This window comes from Jaculus jaculus, chromosome 1 (assembly GCF_020740685.1).
Source record: "Jaculus jaculus isolate mJacJac1 chromosome 1, mJacJac1.mat.Y.cur, whole genome shotgun sequence".
In the NCBI taxonomy this organism is placed as follows: domain Eukaryota; kingdom Metazoa; phylum Chordata; class Mammalia; order Rodentia; family Dipodidae; genus Jaculus; species Jaculus jaculus.
In genome coordinates this window covers 125,270,078-125,288,001 of record NC_059102.1, presented here as the reverse complement: position 1 = coordinate 125,288,001, position 17,924 = coordinate 125,270,078, and the positions used below count along the sequence as shown (strand labels likewise).

The window sequence follows — 17,924 nt, the reverse complement described above, 5'->3', positions numbered from 1 at the left end:
AGTGCTGGAATTCCCACCCCAGCCCATATCTATTTTGAAAAGCACTGACCTAGGTTTTAGGGAGATCAGAGAAGAGCAGGCTGGGGATGATGCATCCATAGAATAGAGCATGCTGGGAACAACTGTGTGTTTAAATCCAAGCATGCTAGGAATAGTCATTATTTCACGTTAGGTGCCGCCTTTAAGGTGAGCCTTTGAGAAAGAATGGTGTAACCCTACAGCAGAGCACTGTGGGGGTCCTTGTCCCCACACAACAGAGTGGTACATGTTGGGAGGAAGCTCATCCAAGGACGAGGAGCCATGCACAGCATGACAGAGCTGACCCATGAGAACCTTCCTAGGAAACCTGACCAGTGGGAGGCAAGGTGGGGAGATGCTGGGAGCCAGCACAGGGATGGCCAGAGAGGGCAGGCTGGGAGGCTGGTACCTGTCCTTGCCCGTCTCACCCCGGAAGAGGTCGTCAAACTGCTGCATGCGGACGGGAGAGACGGCGTAGGCCTCCAGGTTGGGGAAGGCGAGGCCCGCCCGCTGGATAACGCGCACGAGGCTGCCCTGGGGCTTCTGCATCTTGCTTGGGGGACCCCAGAAAATGAACACTGTTTCTGGGGTCCGGTTGACAAATTCCTGGGGCCTCCGCAGCACATGGAACACACTGGAATGGGCCACGATGCGGAAGGTGGTTTTGTTGCCCACGTCGGCAGAGTAGCCTGTGGTGGGTGCGTCGTTCATGCGGATGGCACACTCAGCCCGCTCAATCTCAGGGCCCAGCTTGGTGCCCAGCAGGTGGCTAGAGCTGGTGACGATCACACACTGGTTGCACCGGGAGGGCAGCGTCTGCAGAGACAAGGAAAGTGAATACTATTGCAACCACTCTGCACAGACCTGTGCACTATACGTCCCTGCCTTCTCTAACCAGGAGCCATTATACCCATTCCTTCCTCTCTTCATGACAGAGAGAGAGAGAGAGACAGAGGGAGAGAGAGTGTGTGTGGGGGGGAGCACTAGGGCCTCTTGCCACTGCAAATGAACTTCAGATTCATGTGCCACTTTGTGCATTTGGTTTTATGTAGATACTGAGCAATCAAACCCAGGCTGGCAGGCTTTGCAAGCAAGTGCCTTTAACTTCTGGGCCTCCCCAGCCCCATTATGCTTGTTTCAAAGACAAGGAAACTGGGCTAGAGAAATGGCTCAGCAGTTAAGGTACTTACCTATAAAGCCCAACAACCTGGGTTCAATTCCCCTGGTACCCCAGTAAAGGCAGATGCACAAAGTGGCTCATACATTGGAGTTCATTTGCAGTGGATGGAGGCCCTGACATGCCCATTCTCTATGTCTGTCTCTCTTCAATCTCTCTCTGTTTACAAATAAATAAAAAATATTTTTTTAAAAAATGACAAGGAGCCAGGTGTGGTGGCACACACCTTTAATCCCAGCACTTGGGAGGTAGAGATAGGAGGATCGCTGTGAAATTGAGGCCACCCTGAGACTACATAGTGAATTCCTGGTCAGCCTGGACTAGAGTGAGACCTTACCTCAAAAAACAAAACAAAACAAAGTAAAGCAAAAAAGGAAACTAAAAACCCTTTCAATAAACATTTAGCAAATATTCATAAGAGTCTGATATGGTGGCACATACCTTTAGTCCCAGTATTCAAGAGGCTGAGGAAGGACAATTGCCCTGAGTTCAAGACCAGCCTGGGCTAGAAAGAGCCCCTTCCCAGAAAAGATAACCAAAAATTCGCAAGCTGGGTGGGGGTGGTTCAATAAACAATGACATTTGCTCCTTCTCTCAACAACTCAGAAAGCCAGACTAAGTGCAACACATGCAAGGAAAAAGTAACACAGGGTGATGGAGTCCTTATGGATGGAGGTTTCTTTAGAACAGAGTGAAAACTGGAGGATAAGACACTACCACTTAGGGAAGAGTAAAAGCATTCTAGGGCTGGAGAGATAGCTTAGCAGTTAAGGCATTTCCCTGCAAAGCCAAAGGACCCAGGTTCAATTCCCTAGGGCCCATGTAAATCAGATGCACAAGGTGTCTGGAGTTCATTTGCAGTGGCTGGAGCCTGGCGCACCCATTCTCTCCTCTCTAGCTCCTCCCCCTCATATAATAATTAATGGAGATAATAACCATAATAAAGTATTTCCAGGCCACAGGACCAACAAGTACAGAGACTGGTGGAATACAGGTGGTATGCTGAGAAATAGAAGAGGGCTGGGTGGAGTTTACAAATGAGAAAACAAAAGGCCACCTCCAGGAGCCTGCACTTGACCTAGAAGGTCTATGTGGCCCTGAACCCCAGTGTCAGCCCTAGCTCCCCAAGCACAATGCCTCCCCGCCCCCAAATGTACTCAGGACATTGTACATAGCCTCTAACTAGCTCTTGCTCCTACAGCCACTGCAACACATCTCACGTCTCCTGAGCTCTTTTTTTTTTTTAAACAATTTAAGGACGGAAGAGATAGCTCAATGGTTAAGGCACCTGCCTGCAAAGCCTAACGACCAGAGTTTGATTACCAGTACCCATGTAAAGCCAGATGCACAAAATAGTGTATGTATCTGAAGTTCTTTTATACTGGCTGGAGGCCCTGGCATGCCCATTCTCTCTCTCTCTGCTTGCAAGTAAATAAAATAAAAATATTTTTTAAAGAATAATTATTAAGCCGGGCGTGGTGGCGCACGCCTTTAATCCCAGCACTCGGGAGGCAGAGGTAGGAGGATCGCCGTGAGTTCAAGGCCACCCTGAGACTACAGAGTTAATTCCAGGTCAGCCTGGACCAGAGTGAGACCCTACCTCAAAAAACCAAAAAAATAAAAAAATAAAAAAATAAAAAAAATAATTATTTAGGGCTGGAGAGATGGCTTATCGGTTAAGGCACTTGCCTGCAAAGCCTAAAGACTCATATTCAACTCCCCATATTCCATGTAAGCCAGACACACAAGGTGACACATGTATAAGGTCGCACATGTACACAAGGTAGTACACACATCTGTAGTTCAACTGCAGTGGCTAGAGTCCCTGGCATGCTGATTCCCTCTCTCTCTCTCACTCTCTCTTTCTCTCATAAAAATTAATAATAATTTATTGGCACATGTGCGTATGTGCCTCTGTAACAAATGAACTCCAGAGTGCATGTGGCATGGGGGAGCAGCACCCAGGCCGGCAGGCTTTGTGAACAAGCCCCTTTGGCAGCCGAGCCCTCTCCCAATGCCCTCAGCTCATTTTGTGGCTTCCCCATGGTGCTAGAAGCAGCAACAAGCCCAGCGGCACTCCTTTCCTTCCACACTCAAAAACTGTTCCACGCTCTTCTCCTTCACCTTTCCTGTTTCTCTTTTGGAGGTTTTTTAGGGTCAAGAAAGATTCAGGGGCTGGAAAGATGGCTTAGCGGTTAAGCGCTTGCCTGTGAAGCCTAAGGACCCCGGTTCGAGGCTCGGTTCCCCAGGTCCCACGTTAGCCAGATGCACAAGGGGTGCACACGCGTCTGGAGTTCGTTTGCAGAGGCTGGAAGCCCTGGCGCGCCCATTCTCTCTCTCTCCCTATATCTGTCTTTCTCTCTGTGTCTGTCGCTCTCAAATAAATAAATAAATAATTTTTAAATAAAAAATAAAAAAATAAAAATAAAGAAAGATTCAGGTATCACTCCGTCTCTAAACACCTGCTAATGGGCCCTTTCCCAGGGCGAGTATGTCCAAAGCCAAGGGACAGGGTTTCTTGTATTCCAGAGTGGCCTCAAACTCACTATGAAGTGAGGCTGGCTTTGAACTCCTGATCCTGCAGCCTCCACCTCCTGAATGCTAAGATGACAGGTGTGTACCACCATGTCGAGTCCATGCAGTGCTGGGGACTGAACCCAGAGGTTCATGCATGTTAAGTAAGCGCTCTACCAACTGAGCTACCTCCCCAGCCAGGACTTGGCCTTTCTTCTCAGCTGCAGTTTGGTAGGGACCAAGGAAATCTTTAGCTTTATCCTTCCTCTCCGTGGGGCTTTAGACAAGGGATTCACCTTTCTGAGCCTTGGGTACCTTCTCTCTGCTAAGGAGATAACACTGGCCAGCTGGCACTTGGTAAAGAGCAGCACCTCTGTGTCCTGTCTGTGTGGAGTCCCCAGAGAGCCATGAAACTCAGAATCTGCCTCAGGAGATTACAGAATTTGAACATTCTGGAGCGCACTGAGGCTCAGAAAAGAGCAGGGCACTGTTCAAAGTCACACCGCACGGATCTGGGGAGATGGCTCAGTGGTTAAAGGCACTTGCTTGCAAAGCCTCACGGCCCTAGGTTCAATTCCTTAGCACCCATGTAAAGACAAAAGTACAAAGTGTGGCATGCATCTGGGGTTTGCTTGCAACAGCAAGAGGCCTTGATGTGCTCATTCTCATTCTCTTCCCCCCCCCCCCGCTTACAAATAAACAAATAAAAATATTTTTAGCCTGGTGTAGTGGCACACACCTTAATCCCAGCACTTGGGAAGCAGAGGTAGGAGGACAGCTGTGAGTTTGAGGCCACCCTGAGATTACATAGTGAATTCCAGGTCAGCCTGGGCTAGAGTGAGACCCTATCTCAAAGAAACAAAATAAAAACAAAAAAATTTTTTTTTTAATTTCACACAGCAGGCAAGGGGTCAGGGTCTTGATTCTTGGAGCCCACTGTGTCTGCTAGAAGGCAGGAAGGTGGAGAGCAGAGGCGGGGAACTGGAGACGAGACTGCAGAACAGCCAGCGGGAGGGAGCAGCACGGGGGGGGGGGGGATACCCCAAGTGGCCACTTACTTTGTTGCCGAGGATAGGAACGTAGCCATTGGTTATGCTCCACTTCTTCAGGTTGATGGGCTGTCGCGTGTGGCCCCGCAGAGAGCCGTAGTGGAAGACCTCGTTGGCACTGTTAGAGCTGTAGAGGATGAGGATGGTGATGAGGGCAAAGAGGACCACGAACACTGCTGACCGCTGCTCCTGGAGAAGAAAGAGGCCATGGACGGTCCAGGCAATCCAACAAGCTGGGCACCCCACCTCCTTGCCGCCCACCATGCTCTTCGTGCCAGACCTGCTGGGGCACCACTTCTGACAGCTCCTGAGTTCCCCATCGCAGCAGCGACGGGCAGTTCTGGAGGTGGCATCTAGGGCCACTGAGCTAAGTCTCCAGCCCCATCGCATTGCCTGCAAACTGCCAATTTCCTCAACTAGACCAGGAGTGCTGGGGACCGGGGCTGAGCGAGTCTTGAAACCCCGATCCCTGCACGGGTCCTGCAGCACAGAAAGTTCTCAAGAAGGAACAGGGCGTGGTGCTGCATACTGGTGATCCCAGCACTAGGGAGGCTGAGGCAGGCAGATCACTGTGAGTTTGAGACCAGCCTGGCCTATAGTATAAAACCTAGTTTCAAATAAAGTCATACACATGTACATAAATAAGGACTGAAGGGCTGGCTCAGTGGTTCAAGACCCTAGCTTGCAAAGCCTGATGGCCTGAGTTTGATTTCCTAGCGCCCATGTAAAGTCAAATACAAAAAGTGGTACACTGGGCGTGGTGGCACACGCCTTTAATCCCAGCACTCAGGAGGCAGAGGTAGGAGGATCGCCATGAGTTCAAGACCACCCTGAGACTACACAGTGAATTCTAGGTCAGCCTGACGTACATCAAGACTTTACCTTGAAAAACCAAAACAAACAAAAAGAAAGTGCTCAGGTCTACAATGGCTGTGTCATGTACAGGCTTTTCACACTGTTATTATCCCGAAACAATATAGTACATATCCCCCCCCCCACTGGGAGACAGGGTCTCATGTAGCTCAGGCTGGCTCAAATTCCCAATCCTCCAGCCTTCACCCTTGCATGCAGGGACCAAGGATGCCATTACACCACGCTGCACCACTGGTTTTTGCAGCATTTGCATTATACAAGGTGCCATAAGTAATCTATAGATGACTGAAAGTATATAGGGCTATGTATATATTATATGCAATCATGAAGCCATTTTATTTAATCATTATTTTTAAACATATATATTTATTTATTTATTTATTTGAGAGAGAGAAAGAGGAAGAGAGAGAGAGAATGGGTGTGCCAGGGCCTCTAGCCACTGCAAATGAACTTCAGACACATGCACCACCTCATGCACCTGGTTTACGTGGGTACTGGGGAATCAAAACTGGGTCTCTAGGCTTCCCAGGCACGCGCCTTAACCACTAAGCCATCTTTCCAACCCCTAAATATATATATTGGTTTTTCTGAGGTAGGGTCTCACTCTAGCTCAGGCTGATCTGGAATTCACTGTGTAGTCTCAGGGTGGCCTGGAGCTCACGGCAATCCTCCTACCTCTGCCTCCAAAGTGCTGGGATTAAAGGCATGTGCCACCATGCCCGGCCTAAATATTATTATTTATTTGTAAGAGAAAGTAAGTATGGGCACATCAGGGCCTCTTGCTGCTGCAAACAAACTCTAGATGCATGTGCCACTTTGTGCATCTGGCTTTACATGTATTACTGGGGAACTGAACTCAGGCCAGCAGGCTTTGCATGCAAGTACTTTTAACTGCTAAGCCTTCTCCCCAAGTGCAAAGCCATGTTATATAAAGGAGTTAAACACCCTTGATTTTTTTTTTTTTTTTGGTCTGATCATAAGATCCAGGCACAAATTTCCTATGTTTACCAAGAAATAACTACTTCCCTTCTCAGCTCCAAGCTCATCTATTTGCCCTGACTGTGAAAATGGATCTGGGCCCTTTAAATATTTTCCCTTGACAGCCAGTTGCAAATTAAGTAAACTTTGTCAGTAGAGGGCACTGGAGAGACACTGCAGGCATGGACCCCAGGTCTCTTTCTGGCTCTTGCTGGGGTCACAGCTTCCCCAAAGTCCAGCTCCTGTCGGGCCCTTTACCACTTGCAGCACTCAGAGGCCAGCAGCTTCCCCTACCAGGACAGAGTAGCATGGAAGACAATGGGCTATGACCGCGCCCTCTCCAGCCAGGCCTGTACCTCAGCCCTTGGGCTTGGGGTGGGAGTTCCTTACACCCACTGTTCCTACACAAACAGTCCTTGACTTAGAATCAGGTTACACACTGAGAACCCAAATGAGGCTCTGTCTGCAATGGATAGCACATTGGACTTTTGATAAATGCATTGCAAGTGGAAAATAACAGAGCTGAGAAAATACATCTGGGGGCTGGAGGGATGGCTTAAGGCATTTGCCTGCAAAGCCAAAGGACCCAGGTTTGATTTTGCAGGACCCACGTTAGCCAGATACACTAGGGGGTACACGCATCTGGAGTTTGTTTGCAGTGGCTGGAGGCCCTGGCACGCCCATTCTCTCTCTCCCTCTTTCTTTGTCAAATAAATAAATTAATTAATTAATTAAATAAATAAAGAAAAGAAAATGCATCTGATACCTCTAGGCAGTAGAACAAGCACTCAGCCACACAGGGTGCTGTGGAGTCAGTTATTCCTCTGGGGTTCACAGGGGCTCTCTGGGAGCAAAGATGCAACTATGAAGCCATTTTATTTAAATATTATTATTATCATCATTGCATATTGCTGACCACAGAAAAGATCAAGACTGGGGCTGGGGGCTGTAGAGAGGGCTTAGCTGTTAAGGCGTTTGCCTGCAAAGCCAAAGGACCCAGGTTTGATTCCCCAGGACCCACATAAGCCAGATGCACAAGGTGGCGCAAGCGTCTAAAGGTTTACAATGGCTGAAGGCTCTGGTGCACTCATTCTCTCCCCTCCCCTCATCTACCTCTTTCTCTCTCTTTCTCAAATAAATAAAACTAAAGTAAAAAAAAAAAAGAGGGATGGAAGCATTTGCCTGTGAAGCCTAAGGACCCAGGTTCAATTCTCCAGGTCCCACGTAAGCCAGGTGCACAAGGGGGGCACATGCATCTGGAGTTTGTTTGCAGTGGCTGGAGGCCCTGGCACACTCATTGTCTCTCTCATAAATAAATAAATAAAACAAAATAAACTGGGAAAGCCAGGCATGGTGGCATACGCCTTTAATCCCAGCACTGGGGAGACTGAGGTAGGAAGACTGTTGTGAGTTTGAAGCCAGCCTGAGACAATTCCAGGCCAGACTGGGCTAAAGCAAGACCCTGCCTTGGAAAACAAAACAAAACAAAACAAAACACTGGGGCTGGAAAGATTGCTCAGTGGTTAAAGATGCTTACTTGCAAAGTCTGCCAGCCTCAATTCAATTCCCCGGTACCCATGTAACACCAGACGCATGAAGTAGCATCTGCATCTGGAGTTCATTTGCAGTGGCAAGTCCTGGGCAAACCCATTTTCTCTCTTATTCTCTTTCTCTTTAGGGGCTAAAGATGTGGCTCAGTTTGTACAGGGTTTTCTCACACACACAAAGCTCCGGGTTTGATCACATAAACCTGGTATAGTGACACATGTCTATAATCCCAGCACGACTGAGGTGGGCATAGGAGGGTCAGAAGTTCAGGGTTAGCCTCAGCTACATGAGACCCCATCCCAAAAAGTTAAAAGAAAATCTAACCATCATAAGTCAGTGACCTCCGTATTATTAATTTTTTTGTTGTTGTTGTTTTGATTTTTTTAAGGTAGAGTCTCACTGTAACCCAGGCTGACCTGGAACTCACTCTGTAGTCCCAGGCTGGCCAAATACTCACAGTGATCCTCCTATCTCTGACTCCTGAATGCTGGGATCAAAGGCGTGTGCTATCACACCTCGCCCTATTTAGTTAGTTAGTTTTTTGAGGTAGGGTCTCCTTCTAGCCGAGGCTGACCTGGAATTCAGTCGGCTTTCACTGCGAACCTCCTACCTCTGCCTCCCAAGCGCTGGGATTAAAGATGTGTGCCACCACACCCAGCTCCTATTTTTTTTTAATTTATTTATTGAAAAAGAGAATGAGCACACCAGTGCCTCCTCCCACTGCAAATGAACTCCAAAGGAATGTGCCACTTTGTGTATCTGCTTTACCTGGGTGCTAGGGAACAGAACCTTGGGCCACCTGGCTTTGTAAATAAGCACCTTTAACCACGGAGCCATCTTTCCAGTTCCTTTCCAGGCCCATGCTGTTCCAGTGTCCTACTGTCAATGATGGTTATTAATCTTTCCCTGCCAAAATACTACCTAGTCTTTCCCCTAGCCCCACAGTGATACAACCACCCACCCACTTCCAAACCTCACGCTCTCTGTGCGAGGACCAGATATACAGTAGGTACTCAGGAAAGACTGGAGGAATGCATTATGGGAAATCCTAGTGTTCAGGGTCAGCTTTCACTCTGAACACTAGCACCCCGAGTCCCCTGCTCACCGTTACCTCTCCAGCCCATCCCACCCCACCCCACCTGCCACACAACATTCCCCAGGCACCTTCACAACCAGTTCCTCACCTCAGATATACCAGTCAAGCCCTAGAATGATGGAGAAGACCCCAGGGCCAGTAGGACATAGGACACCCCCCCCACCCCCCGCCTCCCAGAGATACTCAGAAAAACCAGTGACTGAAGCAGAGCTGAAACCCAGGCCTCCTGGGCATTAGCCTTCCCCAGTGGCTTAGAGTCATGGTGGTTGGGCCAGAGGCAGGTTCAGAGGACCCTATTTCACAGAAAGATATGAGAGGTTCTAAGGAATAAGAAACGGAGAATGGGGCTGGAGAGATGGCTCAGCTGTTAAAGGTCCTTGCTTGCAAAGCCTGACAACCTGGGTTCGATTCCCCAGTACCCACATTAATGTCAGATGCACAAAGTGGTGCATACATCTGGGGTTCTTTGGCAATGGCAAGAGGTCCTGGCGCTCCCATTCTCTCTCTCTCTCTCTCTCTCTCTCTCTGCCTCTTTCTCTGTCACAAATAAATAAGTAAAAAATAAAAAGGAAAGGAAGTGAAGGGGACTTACTTTCTTGCTACTCATCTCTCTCCGACGTCTGCTGAGGGGTAGGGGCCAGCGTCCTGCAGGTGGCCCAGGGGGCAGGGATGTGGGGTCACACCTGCAAGCCACCAGAAAGTGTTACGGCTTGGGGCCTTCCCCTGGGTCCAACTGGTCTCACTTCTCTACCCCAACAGCTGCCCTACATGCCCCAACTTTTAAGGCTAAGAGCTGTTATTCATTTTGTCCCGAGTCCCACCCATCCCTCCAAAGCCTGGGTAGACCCAGCAAACATTTCTAAGATCCTCCTCTCTCTCCAGGCTGAGAGCTCCCTAGGGTGCAGCCCACGCACATCCTCACTGCCACCCTTCCCTAAGCCTCTGCAGACTCAGCGACAGCAGCAGGTGCCACAGGGGCTCGGTGGGTGAATCGGGTCATGAGCAAGTGCAAGGTGGGGGTCAAGGGCACAGCCTCAGGTCTGAGAGATCTAGTCCTGCCTCGTGTGGTCTCTGCTAGGCCTCAACCGCCTCTTCGCTGTAATCACAGCCTTTCTTGGTCACTGCCTCCTGACCCGAGCTGGATGAGGGACCAGGCCAGCTGGACTCAACCCTCGCCCCCTCCCTCCCCCCCAAAGCTGGGACCTGGCCTTCAAGCTTCCATCCCCCCACCTCTGAGCGGGCCCCGTGCGTGCGCCCCCCCACCCCGTCCACCACACCTGCTACGGGTCAGAGGATGAACAGGGGAGGAGGTGAAGGAGGGAGGCTTGGAGAGGGGGGGCTCCTCACTTCCGTGCCTCGTCCGGAGGCCTCTCGGCCGCCACTATCTCCGCCCCGTGACCTAGCGGCTGTTTACTCCTAACCCGTCACGGGAAGAGCTGAAGCACCTCAGGCCAGAGCGCCACTCGCTCACCCCGCTCCTGATTGGTCACGGGGACCCCGCCCACCCCGGGACCCCGCCTCTTCCCCCTCCCCAAGCCCCCGCCCCTTCGCTGCTAGTCTGGGAGACCCCGGGCTCCCACCTGTGCCCCTGCGGGACAGGCCAGCAAAGTGAGGCTCGTGCTTGGACTCACAGACGGATGGCTCAGGACGAAAAAGACAGGGGTATGGGGGGGGGGAGTGGGGAGAGGGAGCTCCATCGGCCCCTGGGGGGGTCTCTGGCCTTCCAAGCGCTCCCGTGTCCAGCCAGCAGCAGCATCTCCCCAGCCACGGCTCGGTCTCACTACCCTTCCTTGCGCATGCCCCGCGCGCGCGGTCCAGACACCTAGAGCACTCCAGGGTCCCAGGCCCGCCCCCTCCCCCACTGTCCCACCTTTGCCTGAGAGCAGTGCCCTCAGCCAGGACCACACCACGGTCCCCCTGGTCAGCCCCGTCACAGTCCTGCTCTGAGAAGGCCATGGTCTCAGGACAGCGTGTCAAAGTCAGGTGCCAGTGCGAAAGTCGGGTCCACACTTACTGGCTGGGGGGCCTCGCGCAAGCCATGGGACCTCTCTGAGCCTCAGCCTCCTCATCTGCGAAACGGGAATTATAAGAACGGGTAACTGCAGGGTTATGGCAAGGGTTCCTGCAGCTGTGACATGAGACTTTTCAGGGCCTGGAAGTGCTCCATCAACAGCAGCAGCCCTGACTTTTATCTTGGGGTTACTGATAGTTCATGGCCCGACCCCTGCACGAGCTTGCCACTGAAACAACCCTCCTCGCCTGACCCCCCCCCCCAAGTCCAGTATGTCTCTCTAATCAGGGAACGTGCCTCGGAACCCCGCTAGGCGTCTCCCACCCACTGAATCCTCCTTAACAACACGGCCTCCAAGGAGTTCTTCCTCCCCCCATTGCACAGATGAGGAGACTGAGGTTAAGGGAGGCAACGTGTCTAGCGGGCCTCCGGAGCACCTGAGGAATCCCGAAGAGGGGGCGTTGGGGGTACAGGCTTGTTGACAAGGTGGAGCCCGCCAGGGTCGGCCAGGAGGGTCCCCTCCGACCCGTATGGGTGCCATCTAGGGGGCAGGCCTGGCGGGGGAGCAGCTGGGCAGCATGGACGTGCACAGGCTGAGCTCAGGGTGGGGGCCGCACCCTGCGCTCTGTCGTGGGCCCCCTCCACGATCCGCTCGGAGAGAGGGGACTCCAGGAGGGACCCGCGCCCCTCGGCAGCTCGTGCATGCCGGGGTCCTGCGGCCTGACCCTGGCTCCAAAAGGGAGGGCAGGAGGCCCAGCGAACCCCGGGGGCCTTTGGGGTCTCGGGGAGCCCCACGGGGTCCCGCATGCACCCTTATCCCCAGCAGTTCTCCATCCTCCCCCTCCCTCCCGCACGGACATCATCATTCCCCCCCACACACTGCCCGCCCCCGCGCGGCGCCCGCTCACCTCCGCCGGGGAGCGCCCGGCCCCCCGCGGCTCCCGAACCCCCTCACATGGCGCCGGGAGTAGGGGTCCCAGCTGCTCGGGCCGCCCGGGCCTGCGGGGTCCTAGCGCCGCTGCGGCTCGGCTCCCGGGCCTAGGCCGGGGGAGGAGGGCGGAGCCTCTGCGGAGGCGGAGTCGGCGAGGAAGAGCGAGGGGCGGACCCCCAGAGTCATGCAGTCCTGGGGACGCACCCGCCACCTTTCCGGACTAACGGCTCGGGTGGAGTGCCCTAGCGTGAATCTGGCCCACTTCTTGCTCTCCTTGATGATACCACGGCCTCAGATAGGGAAACTGAGTCTCAAAAAAAAAAAAAAAACACATGGAACCCTCACTTAGGGTGTGTCCAGAACCTGGAACCCAGTATCACCCTGGGATTCAAGTCAGGGTTCAAGACCGCTCTGCCATCCACCCACTGACTGTGCTGCTCAGATGCGTTATTTCCGGTTGCTTACCCATATTAATAGAGAATAAAGACTTAAAATGTGACTTTTGCTGGTGCAGATGGCACAGGTCAATAAATCACGACACTTGGAGAGCAAAGACAGTATTTGCTGCAAGTTCGAGGCCATCCTGGTCTGCACAGTAAATTCCAGTCCAGCCTGGTCTACATAAGGAGATCCTTTCTGAAATATTAACCCCCAAACACTCATACACGGAAGTACTACTTTTTTGGAGGGAGGCTCTCATTCTAGAACAGGCTGACCTGGAACTCAGTGATCTTCTGGCCTCAACCTCCTGAGTGCTAGGATTCAAGGAATAAGACACCACACTATGGTGTTATTTTTTATTTTTCCAAGGTAGTATCTTGCTCTAGCCCAGGCTGACCTGGAATTCACTATGTAGTCTCAGGGTGGCCTCGAACTCACGGTGATCCTTCTATCTCCCAAATGCTGGGATTGAAAGCATGCACCACCACACCCAGCTCTGGTGTTACTTTTTAAAACTACCTAGGTATTCATTAATCTTTTCATGTGACTGAAAACAAGCAATATAAATAACCTTTGTTAGGAGATTAATTAAGTAAACACAGACCCAGCCTGCCCAGAGTACACTAAGACGTTATTAAAATTAAGCATACGGGCGGGGCGTGGTAGCGCATGCCTTTAATCCCAGCAATCCGGAGGTAGAGGTAGGAGGATTGCCATGAGTTTGAGGCCGCCCTGAGACTCCAGAGTGAATACCAGGTCAGCCTGGACTAGAGTGAGATCCTACCTCGAAAAACAAAACCCCCCAAAAAAGTATATGGGCTGGAGAGATGGTTTAGCAGTTAAGGCTCTTGCCTATGAAGCCTAGGGACCCAAGTTTGATTCTCCAGGTCCCATATTAGCCAGATGCACATCGTGGTGCATGCATCTGGAGTTGGTTTGTGGTGGCTAGAGGCCTTGGCATGCCCATTCTCTCTCTCTAGCTCCCTCTTTCTCTGTCAAATAAATATATAAATAAAATGTTTTTTTTTAAAAAAAAAAAAGCATTTGCAGTGGAAAGAGACCCTGCCCCCCCACACAAATAAAAATGTTTTACAGAATTATTTACTTATTTATTTGAGAGCAACAGACAAAAGAGGCGAGAGAAAAAAAAATGGGTGCAGCAGAGCCTCTGGTCACTGCAAACAAACTCCAGATGCATATGCCTCCTTATGCCCATGTGCATCTGGCTTACATGGGTACTGGGGAATCGAGCCTCAAACCGGGGTCCTTAGGCTTCAAAGGCAAGCACTTAACCACTAAGCTATCTCTCCAGCCCCAAAAATGTTTTAAATTTTTTTTGTTTATTTTCCTTTATTTATTTGAGAGCGACAGAGAGAAAGAGGCAGGAGAGAGAAAAAGAGAGAATGGGCCCGCCAGGGCCTCCAGCCACTTCAAATGAACTCCAGACACGTGGGCCCCCTTGTGCATCTGGCTAACTTGGATACTGGAGAACCGAGCCTCAAACCAGGGTCTTTAGGCTTCACAGGCAAGCGCTTAACCGCTAAGCCATCTCTCCAGCCCCCCAAAATGTTTTAAAGAAACAAAAAACAGCTGGGCCTGGTGTGGTAGCGCACGCCTTTAATCCCAGCACTTGGGAGGCAGAGATAGGAGGATTGCTGTGAATTTGAGGTCACCCTGGGACTACAGAGTGAGTTGCAGGTCAGTCTGGGCTACAGTGAGACCCTATTTCAAACAAAACAAAACAAAGCAGAAATTAAAAAGAAGAAAAGAAAAGGAAAAAAAAAAAAGAAAATATCTATTAACCAACTACACAGCGTTGCTAAGGCATAAAGCTCTCACAGCCAGGGAAGGAGATAGCTTTTGCTTATCTCAGTGATTAAAGTTTTAAAAGCAATAGTTCTGTTTCTAGGGGAGGAAATGGAGAAGTGTGCACACTATAGTAACAGTGGGGACTAAGTGCAAGAGGTTCATCATATTAATATTTTATAATTACAAATATGAAATAGACATTTGTGTGTGTAAAGAAAGGTGCAGGGGCATAGTGGCACACACCTTTAGTGCCAGCACTCTTTAAAGCCAGCGGAGGTAGGAGGATTGCTGTGTGTTCAAGGCTGAGACTACATAGTGAATTCCAGGTCAGCCTGGGCTAGAGTGAGACCCATCTCTAAAACAAACTAAAGGGGGGGGGGAACAGGTGCAAAAAGGACAGGTAACAAGTTATGCCTTGTTTATTGGGATTAAAGTGTCAGTAAAGCCAGGCTGGGTGGCATGCCTCTAATCCCAGCACTTGGGAAGCTGAGGTAGGAGAATCACCAGGAATTTGAGGACAGACTGGGCCAGAGAGTTGCATTCAGGCCAGCTTGAACAAGAGAGAAACCGTGCCTCAGAAAAAAAAAAAAAAAAAAAAAAAAAAAGCCGGGCACGGTGGTACATGCCTTTAATCCCACCAAGGCTGAGGTAGAGGTAGGAGGATTGCTGTGAGTTCAGGTCAGCCTGAGACTCCAGAGTGAATACCAGGTCAGCCTGGACTAGAGTGAGATCCTACCTCGAAAAACAAAACCCCCCAAAAAAGTATATGGGCTGGAGAGATGGTTTAGCAGTTAAGGCTCTTGCCTATGAAGCCTAGGGACCCAAGTTTGATTCTCCAGGTCCCATATTAGCCAGATGCACATCGTGGTGCATGCATCTGGAGTTGGTTTGTGGTGGCTAGAGGCCTTGGCATGCCCATTCTCATAGTTGAGAGTTGAGTTCCAGGTCAGCCGGAGCTACAATGACACTGTACCTCAAAAGAGCAAAAATAAAGAAATAAATCACTGATGATGGATATAGTGGTGGAAATTTGTAATCCCAGCTACTGGGGAGGCTGAGGCAGAATTTTGAGTTCAAGGTTAGCCTGGACTAAACAGCAATTTGGGCCAGCCAGTATTATGTTAGACCCTATTGAGGGAGAGATAGGAGCAAGGTAGTTGTTTTCAAATAGGCAATCAGAGGGCTGGAGAGATGGCTTAGCGGCTAAGCCAGGTCAGCCTGGGCTAGAGCAAAACCCCACCTGGGGGGGGGGGAGTACAAGACTTCAGCCTCCAACCACCATGGGGAGGGGTCAACCCACCAGAATGGGAGTGGGAGGTCTGGTTTCCTGGTGTCCATCTCCAAGTGCTTTGGGAGCCAGAGCCCCATTGCAACCTGACCCTGCCCTGCCCAAGCCACAGCAGAAACCACAAGGGTGTGGAGGAAGTTCTAATTAGAAGCCTGAAGCTCTTGGGCTGGAGAGATGGCTTAGCGGTTAAGCGCTTGCCTGTGAAGCCTAAGGACCCCGGTTTGAGGCTCGGTTCCCCAGGTCCCACGTTAGCCAGATGCACAAGGGGGCGCACGCGTCTGGAGTTCGTTTGCAGAGGCTGGAAGCCCTGGCGCGCCCATTCTCTCTCTCTCCCTCTATCTGTCTTTCTCTGTGAGTCTGTCGCTCTCAAATAAATACATTAAAAAAAAAAAAAAAAAAAGAAGAAGCCTGAAGCTCCTGACCCAGCAAGGCCACCAAGAGACTGAAAACTGGGGAGGCTCCTGTGCTTCGGCCGGGCCTGGGTGCCACAGCTGAAATATCCCCTTCAGACCTCCCAGGACAATGTGTGGATCCAGGGTGAGTGTAGGAAGCCTGGTTTCCCTTCCATGACCATCTCTGTATCAGGAGTTTGAGAAAAGGAGCCTGTCCCATGTGTGCGGTGCAACCATACCTCATTGGCTGTCTAAGAACCTGTGGACTGGGAGCTACTGGGAACCCACATTCCAGATGTAACTCTAAAACTCTGGGGACATGGAGGTGACAAGGGTGGGATTCCACTGGGCTGGCCTGATGAATCCGCATCAAGCATTCAGGGAGAGCTGGGCCAGTCACACCAGAATGCTCATGAATGAGGCCTGTGGCTGCTCCTGGCAGGAGATGGAGGGTTTGTGTGTGACAACCTGACACCTGTACCTCTGAAGCAAGTGGATCTACCAGAGCCACGCTTGGTCTCCCTTTAGCAAACTTCTGTAGGTTCTTAGGATTTTCCCCTCCATGGGACACCATGAAACTTTTCAACAGCTAGAGAGATGGTTCAATGGTCAAAGGCACTTGTTTGCAAAGCCTGGAGGGCCAGATTCGATTCTCCGGTTGTCATGTAAAGCCAGATGCACAAAATGTGCATTTACAGTGGCCATTCCCTCTCTCTGCTTACAAATACATAAAAAGAGCGCTCCTTACCTACCAATCTACTTTCGTGTGTGTGTGTGTGTGTGTGTGTGTGTGTGTGTGTGTGTGTATGTTTTGTTTTGAAGGCAGGGTCTCACTCTAGCCCAGGCTGATCTGGAACTCACTCGAGCCCCAGGCTGGCCTTGAATTCACGGCTATCCTCCTACCTCTGCCTTCTGAGTGCTGGGATTGAAGACGTGCTACTTTCTAATTATAAATAATGCTTTCCAATTTATAAAAACCAAATTACTGAAGCCTAAAAAGAGGTCAGGGCCTGCCCACCGTTCCCCAGAGGGAGCTGCACAGAGCTGGGCTGGGGGTCAGGCCTGGGAACTCCTGCTTTTAGCCTCTGGAGAAGGGTCCTGAGAGCGGCGGGTGGTGTGGGGGCGCCTGCGTGGGCGCTGCAGCCTGTGCTCGCTCTGAGCTTGGCCCCGGGGTCAGGAACCGCAGCGCCTGTACAGGATGCGGATATGGGAACCCACCAGCTCTCAGCCACCTGGCGTTCCTTTCTTTCTGAAGTAGTTTTCTTCTAGGTAGTTCTAAAGCAGGCTGTGAAGTCTGCCTGGCTTTCTCTTGGGGCTTGGATGGAAGTAAACGGGTCCCCAGCCAGTGCACGAAAGGGACAAAGGAACCAGAGTGGGGAAAGGAACACAAAATCTCAAAGACAGGCACACCTGGGTGACCCTAACTCAAGCATGGAGATGTTTCCTGGCCACCACCCCCCACTCACCTGCCAGCAGCCACAGGGCCAGCAGTGACCAAGGAGGGGGGTCCTCAGTGTCATCATGGCGCGTCTTCAGCAGCCACCACACTTGTCAGGGGCATCTTCACGTGTCGGGAGGAAGTGGTGGATGGGACTTCTTATAGGTCACCACCCAGGGAAGAATATTTGGGCCAACCCACCAATTAACACTCCACCCGAGGGGGTGGGAAGGGGCAGGGCCAGGACAGAAGCGCCTCTGTGCTCTGGGCCCAAAGGCTGGGCCAACAGTTTTCTGGGGCGGAGGAGGAGGAAGACCCGGTTTCTCTGAAGACTGCTGAGTTGGAATCCCATTAGGTCTCG

At 51.2% G+C, this 17,924-nt stretch overlaps 1 protein-coding gene across 4 annotated transcripts in view; it reads right to left on the bottom strand.

Annotated features, from left to right (window-relative positions):
- Window positions 1–17,717, bottom strand: part of St6galnac6 (ST6 N-acetylgalactosaminide alpha-2,6-sialyltransferase 6) — a 28,487-nt gene extending 10,770 nt beyond the window's left edge. Inside the window, exons 1-5 of one of the 4 annotated variants that reach the window (XM_004671630.2) lie at window positions 12,173–12,280; window positions 11,268–11,322; window positions 9,846–9,936; window positions 4,768–4,947; window positions 428–834 (exon numbers count right to left, since the gene is read on the bottom strand). In XM_004671630.2, the coding sequence (XP_004671687.1) occupies window positions 428–834; window positions 4,768–4,947; window positions 9,846–9,936; window positions 11,268–11,293 (704 nt within the window). In that variant the 5' untranslated portion in view covers window positions 11,294–11,322; window positions 12,173–12,280. Of the gene's footprint in view, window positions 1–427; window positions 835–4,767; window positions 4,948–9,845; window positions 9,937–10,530; window positions 10,680–11,123; window positions 11,235–11,267; window positions 11,323–12,172; window positions 12,281–17,591 lie in introns of those variants that run through there. The other 3 variants (XM_004671629.2, XM_045150014.1, XM_045150009.1) reach the window with 3 other exon arrangements.
- Window positions 17,718–17,924: the final 207 nt, after the last annotated feature.